Source organism: Corylus avellana, chromosome ca9, assembly GCF_901000735.1.
Source record: "Corylus avellana chromosome ca9, CavTom2PMs-1.0".
In the NCBI taxonomy this organism is placed as follows: Eukaryota; Viridiplantae; Streptophyta; class Magnoliopsida; order Fagales; family Betulaceae; genus Corylus; species Corylus avellana.
Window position 1 is genome coordinate 20,511,392 of NC_081549.1, and position 14,107 is coordinate 20,525,498.

General features: G+C 35.5%; 2 protein-coding genes and 1 non-coding gene across 3 annotated transcripts; 1 reads left to right on the forward strand and 2 right to left on the reverse strand.

The window, feature by feature from the left end:
- Positions 1–5,214: 5,214 nt before the first annotated feature.
- On the reverse strand, positions 5,215–6,624 carry LOC132161806 (uncharacterized). Its single transcript, XM_059572002.1, has 3 exons — positions 6,415–6,624; positions 5,989–6,315; positions 5,215–5,591 (listed from the first exon to the last, which is right to left on the reverse strand). Exons 1-3 carry the CDS (start codon positions 6,482–6,484, stop codon positions 5,449–5,451), a joined length of 540 nt encoding a protein of 179 aa, XP_059427985.1. The 5' UTR covers positions 6,485–6,624; the 3' UTR covers positions 5,215–5,448.
- Positions 6,625–11,256: 4,632 nt separating this feature from the next.
- Positions 11,257–13,575, forward strand: LOC132191845 (fructose-1,6-bisphosphatase, chloroplastic-like). Its single transcript, XM_059606959.1, has 4 exons — positions 11,257–11,825; positions 12,214–12,438; positions 12,550–13,056; positions 13,165–13,575. The coding sequence occupies exons 1-4, from the start codon at positions 11,286–11,288 to the stop codon at positions 13,234–13,236; spliced, it is 1,344 nt and encodes a 447-aa protein (XP_059462942.1). The 5' UTR covers positions 11,257–11,285; the 3' UTR covers positions 13,237–13,575.
- On the reverse strand, positions 12,052–12,124 carry TRNAE-CUC (transfer RNA glutamic acid (anticodon CUC)). The gene has a single exon. It is a non-coding gene; the product is annotated as a tRNA-Glu (tRNA).
- Positions 13,576–14,107: the final 532 nt, after the last annotated feature.

The following is a 14,107-nucleotide window of genomic DNA, read 5'->3' on the forward strand; positions in this document are numbered from 1 at the left end:
AATTAGTAATGTTTGGAATATGGGACATTTTCGGAAAACGTTACTAATTTGAGGCATTTTACTGTTTACACGTCTCTATTCACGTGTAAATAGCATGTTACTGTTCGAACGTCCCTAATTTTAAAAATATTGGCATTTCAAGTTTGTGTTTATAACAACCATCAATGCTTAAAAACTTCAATTTTTTCCTGTTTCACTCACACATGTACATAACACTAATTTTTTTTTTTAAAAAAAAAAAAAAGGCTGGGTGGATGTGTGTTTGCTGCCAAACCGGCAGCCACCATTCTATTTTTTTTAAAAGAAAAAAGAAAAAAGAAATTATTTGAATTTATTTTATTTAAAAAGTAAAATTAATTTGAAATTGTTTTATTTTAAAAAAAAATGTTTTATTTTATTTTATTTTTATTTTTTAAAGAGTAGAAACATTTAAACAGACTAAAATAGTGCAAAACGTTACCTTTCAAAAATGTAACGTGCACACTATTGCCACGTCCCCTTCCAAAAGGGGACATTTTTGCAAAAATTTCACCTTGTATGAACATTTTTACTGTTCAAACGTTCATAATTTTTATTCTAATCATTATATATATGGACATTTGCAAAATGTTACTCTTCAAACATCCCTACTTAAATAGACATTTTTTGAGTGAAAAATGTCTCCTTGCAAATGTCCCTATTTTACTTAATTTTTGTAGTGAATTAGCTTTGGCAAATTTGTAAATACTAAAAACCCATCAATATTCATAAAATAAAGGGAAAAATATAATTTAGCCCCACAAACTACTAGTCATTTGCGATTTAGTCTACCAATGTTCAAAAAGTAATAAACTAGCTCTCCAAACTACCAAATAGTTGTAATTTGGCCACTCCGTCAGTCATCACCGTCAAATAGGATGAAAAATTTAATACGACGTCGTTTTAGTAAGATTAGGTTACTAAAATGCCGTTTAAAAAAAATCAATTTTAAAAAGGGGTTTAGGAAACAACGTCGTTTTCACTCTAGTCCTTATACACGCAGCAGCTTCGTTTCTTCGTTTTCATTCTGTGTTTCCGTGGTTGTTCGGATTTCATGGCGATATTGTGGCAAAGGCGGCGGGTTCTTGGCAAGGGAACGTATGGCACGGTGTTCTTGGTTGAACCATGGCTGAAACTCTGGCTTGCGATTGACCAACAGTCGCTGGTAATACCTTAAGGGCTCTCTAAGGATGGGAAGGACTTTCCGAGAAGTGTTTTGTAATTGACCCCTGTGAGAGGTGGACGGCCGAGATACTTCTGAACCATCCTTTTGTTTCTAAGTCCATCTATGGGAAGACTCCTGAGCCGCCAGCATCTCCGAAAAGCCCTTTAAGCCCGTTCAGTGATGGTCTGCCTCCATCTGGTTGGTGCTCCTTTACGCCTAGTGATCAGAATTCAGAGCAATCGCTGGGCTCATCTGCTTCGTTTCTTCGTTGAGGAATGCTACACCTACATAAAGGTTTTACCAAAAGAATTTTACGAACACACGTGGCTGAACTGTAGCATAAAAAACTAAAAAACAATTCTCAGTTTTGTCTTCTTTCTCTCTCCCTCTTTTTCTTTCTCTGGTTCAATCTCCCCCGAAACACACATCAAATTTTTTTTTTCCCCTTCTTCTTTTTCTCTCCCACTCATCTTCCTCCACCAGCGGTCCCGCCACCGAATTCACAGTATTTAGCTTATTTACTAAAGAAATTTTTGTTCTTCTGCATTCACCGCAAACAAAGAGAAAGAAACATGAAGTACAAACTGAGTGCAAAACCCCAAAAATGCAGAAGAACAAAATCGACACCCATCTGAAAAAAAAAAATCACCCCCAAATCCTTACCCTGGTTCTATGGTGGTGAGCGAGAGTGAGAGAGGGGAAACGGAAGAAGAGAAAACATGGTTGGCGATCACCGAGAGCGAACCACATCGCAGATTGGCGATGGCGTGGATTGGCGATCACGGAAGAAGCAGGTCTCTGCTGGAGAGTGCTTGGCGAACCTGCGGCGGGGTCGGCAATCTTGAGACGTGAATTGGCGAACCTTAGGAAGCGAGGTTCGGCGAACTTAAGCTGAGACCATGGGTGCTGGCAAAACTGCAAGTTCGCTGGCGGGACTGAAGTTTCACCGGGGAGACCGCCGGTCCCCAAGTTCGCACCAATCTGCGCAACTGTGCCTGGCTTCCAGCATCCTTTCTTCATTCTTTTGCAAAAGAAAGAGAAAAATGGCCTTCGGCGAACCTTAGGGAGCGAGGCCTGTCGACCTGTGGCAAGATTCGGCGAGCTTGAGCCGATGGTGAATACTATGGATTCGGTGGCAAGACCGCTGGTCGGTGCCCACTGATTTGGATGTCGTAGGAGAGTCCGGCAACCTGCTGAAGTATTTTGGCAATTTTGGGGTGTGATTTTATGCATGGTGGTCCGGTGGAAGAAGATGCGTGGGAGAGAAAGAGAAGAAGAGGAAAAAAAAATTTTGATGTATGTTTCAGGGAAGATGAACCAGAGAAAGAAAAAGAGGGAGAGAGAAAGAAGACGAAACTGACAAAAAAACTTTAGTTTTTTATGCTACAGTTCAGCCACGTGTGTTCCACCTCAGCTCGTAAAACTCTTTCGGTAAAATTTGTACATAGGTGTAGATTCCTCTTCTTCTTCGTTTGTATGGTTGTATGGAGAAGAAAAGAAAACGAAGAAACGAAGCTGCTGCGACGTCGTTTTCTAAACCTTTTTTAAAATTGATTTTTTTTTTTTTTCAAGAGGGAATCTCAGTAACTTAATCTTGCCAAAACGATGTCGTATTGAATTTTTCATCTTATTTGACGGTGATGACTAATGGAGTGGTCAAATTGCAACTAGTTAATAGTTTTGGAGGCTACTTTATTACTTTTTGAACATTAAGGGATTAAATCGCAAATAGCTAATAATTTGAGAGGCTAAATTATATTTTTCCCTAAAATAAAATGGGGTTATAAGTTACAACTTATATCTCCAATCACCAATATTTACAACCCTAGCTCGAAACGTGCATGGAAAATTTCAAATATACTTCTACCATGCTACAAGCCACAAGGGGCGCCCCACTAGTACTTGTAACTTGTCCCTTCGGACTCCGTCCTTTAAAACATAGCATAAATCACTCATTATGAATATGAGCCATTATTTGTAAGAGCATTCCTAGCAGCTACCCGGTCATATTCCCTAAATTTAAGGATTCAAACTACTTTTTGCTTCCCTATATCAATTTGCACCCCAATAGCTTCCCTTAATGCTTCCTTATACCATTAAAATATTATTATTTTTATTTTACCTTTTTTATATTTTATTCATTTAATTTAACCTTTCTTTCTCTCTCTCATCTCATCTCATCTCCGTCTTCTTCTTTCCTTTCTTTCCCTTCCAGCCGCAGCACCAACTTCCCTCTCTGCCTCACTCATCTCCATCTCACTCTCTTGATCTCCTTGAATGGTGAAGTCTGGTGAGCATATATGATTTCTCTCTCTCCTCTCATCTCATCTCATCTCATCTCCATCTTCTTCTTTCCTTTCTTTCCCTTCCAGCCGCAGCACCTATTTCCCTCTCTGCCAGCATATATGAGAGCCTTGAAGTTTGGTTTGATCGGTCTGGGTTTTTGGGTTTCTGTTGGGTCTTGATCGGTCTGGGTTTTTGCTGCATCTATTTCCCTCTCTGCACCTTTTTTCGTTTTTTCATCTCGCCGGAAGAGGGCTGGTTCGTTTATTTGTTGTTTAATTTTGGATGTAAATCTTTTGAGTGGCTGTGAGAGTGAAGATGGAGTATTGAAGATGGAGATTTGCTTTGTGTCGAGATGAAATGCAGAAGAGGGCGAAGAAGAAGAACGGAGAAAAATAGTGGGCGTGAAAAGATGTGAGAGGAGAGAGAGTTTTTTTTTTATGATTATAATAAGGCAAAGGAACGCTACAGTGGAACCCAATATATTGGGTTCTACTGTAGCATCTGATGGTTTAAGGAACCATATAGGGAATCTGTTGTGGGACGTTTTTTACGATTTTTTGGACATATTCCCTAAACATAGGGAACAGACCCCCTTATAGGGAGTCTGCTGGGAATGCTCTAACCAAATTTATACTGGAGGTGAATCACCTCAGGTGATGATCATTGCTAATTGCTCAATTCTTGCCAGTAAATTTGCTTCTATGGATGAAATAATCTTATTCACTTTTTATTGGAAAAACTTCACCATTAAACTTTAAAAAGTGTCAATTTAATATATCTTCTTTTTTTTTTTCTTTTTTCTTTTTTCTTCAGTTTCACCCCTTCGTTAGGATTTAATGTTAAATCCCAATGGAGAGGTGTCAAAATTTCCAAAACACCTCTCATTTTTTTAGTGAAATTAAAAAATAAATAAATAAATAAAACTTTCGAGTATTTTGGCGTTGGTCGGGATTTAACGGAATTTACAAAAATAGTCACACCTGAATCTTTGAAAAAAATTTAAGAAAATTTTTTAAGAAAAAAACAGTAGTATTTTGAGAATTTTGCCAAGATATAAAAATAAAATAAAATAAAAAAATAAAAGATTGGTACACCAAATTGACACTTTTAAAGTTTTTATGATCGAAATTAAAAGTGATGAAAGATCATGGATGAGAATTGAGATAATTAAGTGAATTTTTTCCTTTTTTTAATACTGTATTTGTACTTTTTTTCTTGTCCATTCTTTCTTCTTTTGGGGCTAAATGTGCCCCGATAAATTGGTCTATACGTACATAAATGAATATATTTAAATAGTCATTAATTTTAAGAACAAATTTTTCATTTAAATTGGATTAGAGAAAATTTATCCAAATCTATCGAATTGACATTTTTTTAGCATTTGATTTTTGTAGGATTAACATATACATGTAACAATTGTGTGCTAATTAATGTCAGTTTAATAGATCCTCTAACTGATCAGTTAATTGGTAAAAAAAAATTCTTCTATTAATCATATATGGTAGTGGCATTAGAAAGAAAATAATAATTGAATTGTGACCAGTTTATTAATTGAGAGTTGCACTGCAGATGATTAATATGAATTATGATATCCATTCACAATAAAAATAGTCAGACGATTGAGTAATATCGGTACAAAGATCAATATTCATACAGTAGTTCGCAATGAACTATTTTTTGGAATGCAAATTTAATTTAAATGTCATCGATCTTTATTTCGGGATGAATGCATTAGAAAAGAACAATTGGAGAGAAATATTTATATGGTAATCATTAATAATAATCTCTCTTTACGAAATTGAGTAATAGTCCTACATGATACTTTTTCAATCAAATAGCATATAATTCTCAACAGACGATCTTCACTAGAAAAGTGAACCCGCAATCACTCTTCTGTCTCCCTACTTTGCCAATATTCCCCACATTCCAGATACACAAATTTCAGAGAAACTTGGTCTTGAAGAAATCACGCCACGATTTTACGCAGATGGGGCGGAGGCCGCAGTTGCTGGTGGATAGGCAGCAGGAATGGGGCCATTGGCAACACCAGAGCTCAAAAGCTCGCTCATGGCACGATGAGGGTTGCTGCGCTGACTCTCACAGAGATTTGGCAAAAATACTCCTGCATGTGATAAAAATACATTATTAGCATGTTACAAAATACCATATATATATATCACACGATCAAAAATCGAGTCAAGACCTTTAATTAAAGACGAAGTATTATTATTATTATATAACCATTCAATTCTTTGATTCAAAGAGAAGCAAAAAGTATTGTTTTTTATTTTTTATTTTTTTAAAAAAGCATCAAATTAGGTGAAATATTATCATGAAGCTTTCATGAGTAAAGTGGGAAGGCGACAAGATAACAAGACCAGGAGTCGTGGTACAAGAAAGCTAAGGACATTAATTAGGCACATTTTTAGGTTGCTTTATGGTCATCTCATCTGGGTCATGTTTGGAAGCAAGAATCTATTATGGTGGACAGACAAATAGAAGTATGGGAAAATTCTTACCTTCACCGGCAGCCAAGTTGAAGTAAAGGTCAACAATGTTGGGGCACTCATGGTAGCAAGCCGGGGAGCAAAGCTTGGCCGTGAATTGTGGCTCAAGAAGGGCATCAGATGAAATACCAATCATGTTCCGGTCAACTCCACAAGCTTGAACGCATTGGTCGGTCTCAATGTACTCAGAAATCCTCTGAACCAACACCTCCGATGACCTGCACTGGTACGACACGCTTCCATCGCCGGCCACCGACGTCTCCAACAAACACCTTTTCCCCGAAGACGCTACCGAAAACGCGCAAACACTCTTTGGCAGATCCTCGCATATAAGCTCAGCTGCACCCCAAATATATCCAAATATATTAACAAATCATTCAAATATCAAAACAACTTCAAAATTAAAGATATGAAATTATATAATATTCACATACGTACCTAACGCTGCATGCAGGAAGAGAGAAGAGAGGAACAGAGCCAAAGACAATTTTGACATGAAAGCTGCCATGGTTGGAATTAATGTGTTTTGCTTTGAGATTTCTAAATTGAAACGTTGTGTTTTGAGGATATCAAAGACAAAACACTTGCAGGGGTAGCTTTGTTCTGTGAGAGACTTGTGATGTTGGAGGGGGTGTATATATAGGTGAAATCAAGGTGTGTGAGGAATACACAGAAACGGAATCTCTGTCCTATTTATAGCAAACTCACCGGCACCATTGAAGGCTCCTATTCTTTAATTTTCTTATTGCTCCGCTAAATTTAACGCGTCTCTATTTAAGTTAAATTTTATTGTAACTATAAACTCATTTTTGGAAAACCTGTCCTTGGTCTCTCGGAAATATACTCATACGTGTCTTCTTTTTACTCGTGATGTTCTATTTTTAACCATTTTTTGATTCGTGATTCTTGTTTGGTTTCTTAATTACTGATTCTTTTTCTAAATTGGGCAGCGAGAAAACTCTTTTAATTCAGTGCATTAAACTGACATGTTTTTAAATTTATTTATTTTTATTTTTAATAAAAGAAAATTTTTAGAAGTAAAAAATAAATGAAATGGGTTACTTGTCTGAGGCGTAGGTGCTTCATTTTTGACGCCTAGTAAAGACTTGACGTGTTCATGTCGAAGTTTCCAATTGTCTTTTCCATCCTTTCGGCCGCCCAGGGGTTCCACACAAAGCATTAATTAATAAATGATTAGGATTGTCTTTTATGTAATAGCTTGAATTAAATTTTACATATTTATTAGCTATATATAAAATATAAATGATATAGTATTATGGGCTCCAATTGGCAAGAGCCTTGAGGTTTTTTTTATTAATGTGAAAAGAATAATAAAAAATAAGAATATTAAGAATTATAATTTTTTTTTTATGAATAGTAAACAGAGTAATTAAAATTTTAACCGTTAAATGAATCTTGTTGGCTTCACTTATATATTTAGACATCCTTAATTAGATCAAAAAGAAAAGGCACAAAAGATACCAACTACCAATATAGCAGAAAGTATAAAGGGTGCCGAATATAATTATTTGCCTTCAATTCGTTGTATGTAGACCATTTTCGCATTCAAACCAATTAGGCTAATGCTCAGAAGCTCCAAAATTTTCGAAAGTCATCCGGCAGAAGTGGTGCTCCATGAAGTGTGCCATGGAGAACCACTTTTGCCGGGTGAATTCCGGGAAAAAATGGTGCTTTCTAACACCACTCCACCATTAATAATGTGTTAGCTAGGGTTAAAATGTGGTTTTTGTTAGTAAATAAAGGAATTGACTTTTCTTTTTTTCTTTTTTAATGTAATGGGTCAGATTTGGCGTGACTTGTATGTAATGGTATCACATCACAAGCCATGCCGGAAGCAGGGCAGAAGCCAAATGGGAGACTTGGACATTTAATGAGTCAATTTATCCAACGGCTTTAAATTCTAGAAACCTCGATCTTTCAGCTGCAACGTTAGGTTCCTCGTTCACATCGAAGAACAGGTGAAAGTTTCACGCGTCGAAATCACGATGGTAAGAGAGGCTGAAGTAAAAGTCAAGGTCATGGATTGGTGGAGGTGTGGGAAGGCGGCATTCTTCTTTGAAAGCAAGAAACTTCCATGCAGTTTGAAGCCGTGGAATGTATCACACGCAAAAAGACCAAATACCAGTCTCACGAATTAAATCACATGTTGAAATTGCGTTCATTCATATTGTCAAATGGCCCATTCGGAGGGACATGCTTGACTTTTGATCCATCTCTTGTCATAATAAGATAATAATATTTGCAACTAACCAATATAATAAAATTAAAAAAAAAGAAAAAAAAAAAGAAAAAGAGGATTGATATAAAAAATTATGATTGAAATTCGATGCAATATCCTAGGCATTGTGCGGGATCTAACAGCTTTAATACATAAACAAAAAATAATTAATTAATTAATTAAATTTAAAAAAAAAAAAAAAATCTCATATTTTAAAATTTGAGCCTTCAATTTTATCTAATAGTCTAAACAAATAAAAAAGTGTGTGTGTTACCAAAGTAATTAATTTTAGTTTTTAATATGTCAAATCCACTTGCCTCAACAACATAAACTTCTGCATTTGTTTAAACTGTTAAATAAAATAAATGATTCAAATTTTAAAATATGAGAATCTCATATTTTAAAACATATGAGGAGATCTAAATCCAGTTTGGCTATAATAGAGTTAGAGATGGTTGAACTACTCCTATGATCAAAAGAGTGGTTCGCCACCCCGACCAATGGCTTGGTTGGAGCCTCCAACTTGGCTTGTAAACTCTACAAGTCGGAACAAAATCTTCTCCAGAGAATATTCAATTAGTTATACTTGATGGATATTTTTTTTTTTCTTTTTGCTTTTTTAAATTGACCAAAATACCCATCTACTATAACTAACTAGATATTCTCCAGTTCAAATCGACAAATAGACTGAAAATAATCATAATTCCTGCAAGTCACATTTTGTTTCTTTCTTTTATGTGTTGTCATGTTTTGATTCGTTGATTAAATTTGAACCGTGTACTATGTCCTAGGTATTGCATACATTAATTCTGATATAAAATATTGAACCATTGTTAATTATTCTCTCAAATTCATTTTATATGTTTCAATAAATTGGTGATGCATGCCAAATCATAAGTCTAGCTCCAAATAAAAGGGGGTCAAAAGTCTTGATCTGAAATTTCTACGTAAGTACAAAAGAAGTGGGACCTCGTACATATTTAATCTATCAAATAGTTTGAAGTCTTGGTCGCCGGCGACCACGTTATTGCAGCTTCTTTTTTTTTTCTTTTTCTTTTTTTTTTTTTTTTATGACATGTCCGCACAAGAAGGAAGGAGGAGGATTCAAACTAGTGATCTCCGCTTCATTAGACGTGATTCCAGTCGATTAAGCTACCTCTTGAAAACACGTTATTGGGGCTTTAATTTGCCGTCTTGATCAAAGATATAGTAAGTCAATACGTCGTTATTTTAGAACAGTAAGTAACCTTTCGACTAGTTTCGAGTTTTGACGGTGTAAAAAATATATATTAATTAAATTAATCCTTTTGCGTAAATATAATAATAATAAATGCTTTGATATTTTAAATTTCATTTTATGAATGAATCTATTATTATTTATTTTCATTTGATTCGTTTCTTCATCTTCTGGAATTTGAATAGAAATTCTGAAATCTATGAATATATTCAATCTTAATAGAAGACATCTTTTAGGCCTGTTGTTCAACTTGTCTTGTTCCATGATGCTTCATGTCGATCCTTTGCGATTCGTCTTTTTGTCTTTTTGGGTATATAAGTCGTCCAATTTCAGGAATTTAAACAAAACCTGCGAGACACTACAAATCTCATCTGCTATTATAAATGTCAATTTAATAAGCTGAATTGGAAAAAATTTATCTAATTCAATTTAAAGAAAAACTTTGTTCAAGAGAGAAATATTTCTTTTTCTTTTTCTTTTTCTTGTTTTTGTTTTTAATATTTTATAATTTAAAGTAGAGAGAAATAAAATATACATTCTCAACGGTGTATATCAATTTTTATAACATTGATGGTTTATATAATATCGATGTTTGTTTCACGTATGTGTGCATGTTTTTGGATTTATCATGAAGCCAGATTAAGCTTCTTTGTTTTGTTTTGTTTTGTTTTTTTTTTAATCTTCGTTGTTTTATATATGAAAGTGAAAAATTCATATTGTAATCGGACATGAGTTTGGACCAAGATACTGTGTTGTAGTTTTATTTGGAAATGTATTTAGTGGTTGTTCTTAGTAAGAGACAAATCCTTTCAATTAATATAAGTTTTCGGACAAAGTACTTTTCTTCCAACTTGGGTAAGAATAATTTCTTTAAATCCAGACTTTTAAATTGGTATGTGTCTAAAAATGCATTTTTAACAAAGCATATGATTCTAGCTCACTTACCTTTATAAAAATTGAATCGCATACATTTTGAACCGGAGAATGTTAGGTACTCTCCTTGTATTATCTTGGTCATAGGTTTTTATATATTTCTCTCTCTTTTGGTCAATATAATGTGGAGAGGCTAAAAGGTAATCGACTTGGAGAGACTAAAAGGTAGGTAATTATATAGTGGCGAATGAGACACCACCTGGCATCTATGGCAGTGAGGTAAAAAAATGAAAGAAATTTTATTCATAAAATAAATTAAAAGAAAAATGCAGAATAAAGAAAATAAGCACACAAGAATTTATGTTGATTTACGTCAACCGAAAAAGCCATGCGACTACATTTTACTCCTATTCGCTTGATAATATTACAATATAGAAGACTCGTATCGTAATGGATTGATTTGATTACCATTAAATCTGATTACAATCAACTCAATCATTATATCTGATTGCTAGAGATTACGATCAATATTAAATTGCTTGAAATCAAATCTCATAATATATTCTAACAATAAAACCACAAAAATCAAACATTTTCATTCATTGAACCAACTGATTAATAATATAGTTCCTTTTTTTGTTGTCACCCACTTAAGACGTTTAGGCTTACAATGATAATGGATCTTTGACCCGTTTGAGTTATGGGCTTGGAAGGCCCATTAGAGTAATATTGGTGTTGGATTACCTACAAGAGGATGTCATGGCTATTTTACACTGGATTTGGACTTCCCATTGTTCATAAACGATTTATTGGGCTTGAATTGGACTCTCAGCCCAAGCCCAATCCAACCCTCCCAACTTGGAGCTACCCCCACTTGTTTTCTTGTAGTCCTAAACGAAATCATGATCACAAAATGAAGGAATGCCAAAGCGAGGATAAGTGGGTCCGGACGTATCAGAAATGGTTACCCACCTCACAATCCACTCCTTCAATGCGCAATCTCTGTTTCTTAGAGTAAAAAATCAAGCACAAGAACACGAAGAAGAAGAAGAAGAAGAAGCCATGGTTTCAGTAGCAGCAGCAACGAGACCATCACATCTCCTATTCTCAAGCTCTCGTTCCCTCTCACCTTTCCAACAATGCGTTTTTGAATCCAAGACACTTGTGACGTGTCCCAACAACAACAGCAGCAATGGGAAGAAGAAACATGTCGCAGCCGGGGTTCGATGCATGGCTGTGGGAACAGCAGATCAGGCGGCCGGCGCGAAGAAGAAAAAGGGCGCGTTTGAGATTCAAACGCTGACCAACTGGTTGTTGAAGCAAGAACAGGCGGGCGCGATTGATGCGGAGCTCACGATTGTGCTGTCGAGCATCTCCATGGCGTGCAAGCAGATTGCTTCGCTGGTGCAGAGAGCTAGCATTTCCAACCTCACTGGTGTACAGGGTGCTGTTAACATTCAAGGGGAGGACCAGAAGAAACTTGACGTCGTCTCAAATGAGGTTTGTAAATTGTATTGCCATTAAGGGTAATTATAAAAATATCTCATGTTAATTCATTATTTATTTTATTTAATGATAATTTATACAATAAACACTAGAAAATGTAGATTGATTTGTTATTGTAGTTGATTGTCTGAAAATTAACATTGCTAGGAAGGATTTGGAACATTGCTGATAGGCCTGATGCCTGATCTTCAGGAAAAATAACAAAAAAAATAAAATAAAATTCCGTTGCCGGGACTTGAACCCGGGTCTCTCGGGTGAGAGCCGAGTATCCTGACCAACTAGACTACAACGGATTGGTGTTTATGGAAACCCAAATTTTGACCCATAGTTGTTTGTTTGGTCTCATATATGCACAAGTTCAATTATTTAGCATTGATAACAGGTATTCTCGAATTGCTTGAGATCAAGTGGACGAACGGGGATCATAGCATCAGAGGAAGAGGATGTGCCCGTAGCAGTGGAAGAGAGCTACTCCGGCAACTACATCGTTGTATTTGACCCTCTTGATGGCTCATCCAACATTGACGCAGCTGTGTCCACTGGTTCCATCTTTGGAATTTACAGCCCAAATGACGAGTGCCTGGCAGATCACGGTGACGATGACACTGTAGGCCCACCTCCGTCTCCCTCCCGTTAAATCACCATTTATCTCTCAACAATTTAAACAAATAAATAAACATAATCATTTAATTAACGTTGTTTTGCATTTAATTGGCAGCTTGACAACGTGGAACAGAGGTGCGTTGTAAGCGTGTGCCAACCAGGAAGCAACCTTCTTGCTGCCGGCTACTGCATGTATTCGAGCTCCGTCATCTTCGTGCTAACGATCGGAACCGGTGTATTTGCCTTCTCCTTGGACCCAATGTACGGGGAATTCGTGTTGACTCAGGAGAATATCCAGATACCCAAAGCCGGAAAAATCTACTCATTCAATGAAGGGAATTATCAGCTTTGGGATGACAAGTTGAAGAAGTACATTGATGATCTCAAGGACCCCGGCCCTACCGGCAAGCCGTATTCTGCTCGGTACATCGGTAGCTTGGTCGGCGACTTCCACCGTACGCTGCTGTACGGTGGCATTTATGGGTACCCTAGAGACAAGAAGAGCAAGAACGGGAAGCTGAGGCTTCTCTATGAATGTGCACCGATGAGCTTTATAGTCGAACAAGCCGGCGGGAAAGGATCCGACGGCCATCGTAGAGTTCTTGACATTATGCCAAATGAGGTGAGCTATTTCGTAAACTGTTATGATTGTTATAAGTCTAAAATGACACTAATTTCTTGGAAAAATTAATAACTAGGATTGTGTTTTTTGTGCCCTTTTGTTGGACAGATCCATCAACGTGTTCCACTTTACATTGGAAGCTTGGAGGAAGTGGAGAAACTGGAGAAGTATTTAGCTTGATTAATATGAAGATTGAAGAGAAAGTAATTTTGTTTCATCCCATGAATACTTTTGTTGGAACATTAACAAAGGGTGGTGCAAAAAAAAAAAAAAGAAAAAAAAAAAAAGATTTTAAGCATATTTTACATCAAGCTTGTGAAGAAATTGACAAGTTATATTGCTTAGATCTCATGGGTATATAGGATTTCAGCAATATATATATATGAATATTCAAACCGAACTTCGAAAGATCGGATTGCTTTTAGTGCACAAGATGAAAGCAGTGAAAGAAAGACACTTAACAGATGTTGAAGTGCATCATGAAATTAGTAGTTTAATTAATTTCACGCAATTTTATAAGAAAATTTTCTGCCTAGATAGTGTCAATCAAATGTAATTAGGGTGTCCATTATTTTAAGTGGTTTACGCTTTTTCTTTTTCTTTTTTTTTCTTTTTTTTTTCAAATAGTTAATATTATAAGGGAAATTCTATGTGTTTTCTTATCCTATGTATTATTTTTTTTTAAAAAAAAAAAAAATGGCTCTTATTTTTTTCACACAGTTTTTAAAAAATAATATCCACTTAAGACCAAAAGTTTCTCATATTATAAACAATTTAAAACACGTCATGTAAGTGACATAAATGAAATAAATGTGTATAAAAAATAGCATTATTCAATGAGTAACTATTTAGTAAATTGCCATACAATTAAAATGATGTGTTAATAAAAATTAATCTTTATTTTTATTTTTACAAATATTGATGTAAAAATTAATTTTTACTAACACATAATCAAATGGATAAACCTTCTATCATGTCCATTTGCAAAAGTGATGTTTTGCAACATCCAATAGAAGGTGTGTACACATCAGCTAGTTACACTTGATAGAAT

Coding starts and splice junctions, on each gene's coding strand:
- LOC132161806 (XM_059572002.1), bottom strand. CDS start 6,484: ATGGCAGCTTTCATGTCAAAATTGTCTTTGGCTCTGTTCCTCTCTTCT. Junction 6,316..6,414: donor CTTCCTGCATGCAGCGTTAG/GTACGTATGTGA, acceptor TTTGGGGTGCAG/CTGAGCTTATATGCGAGGAT. Junction 5,592..5,988: donor CAACTTGGCTGCCGGTGAAG/GTAAGAATTTTC, acceptor TATCACATGCAG/GAGTATTTTTGCCAAATCTC.
- LOC132191845 (XM_059606959.1), top strand. CDS start 11,286: ATGGTTACCCACCTCACAATCCACTCCTTCAATGCGCAATCTCTGTTT. Junction 12,439..12,549: donor ATCACGGTGACGATGACACT/GTAGGCCCACCT, acceptor TTTAATTGGCAG/CTTGACAACGTGGAACAGAG. Junction 13,057..13,164: donor TTGACATTATGCCAAATGAG/GTGAGCTATTTC, acceptor TTTGTTGGACAG/ATCCATCAACGTGTTCCACT.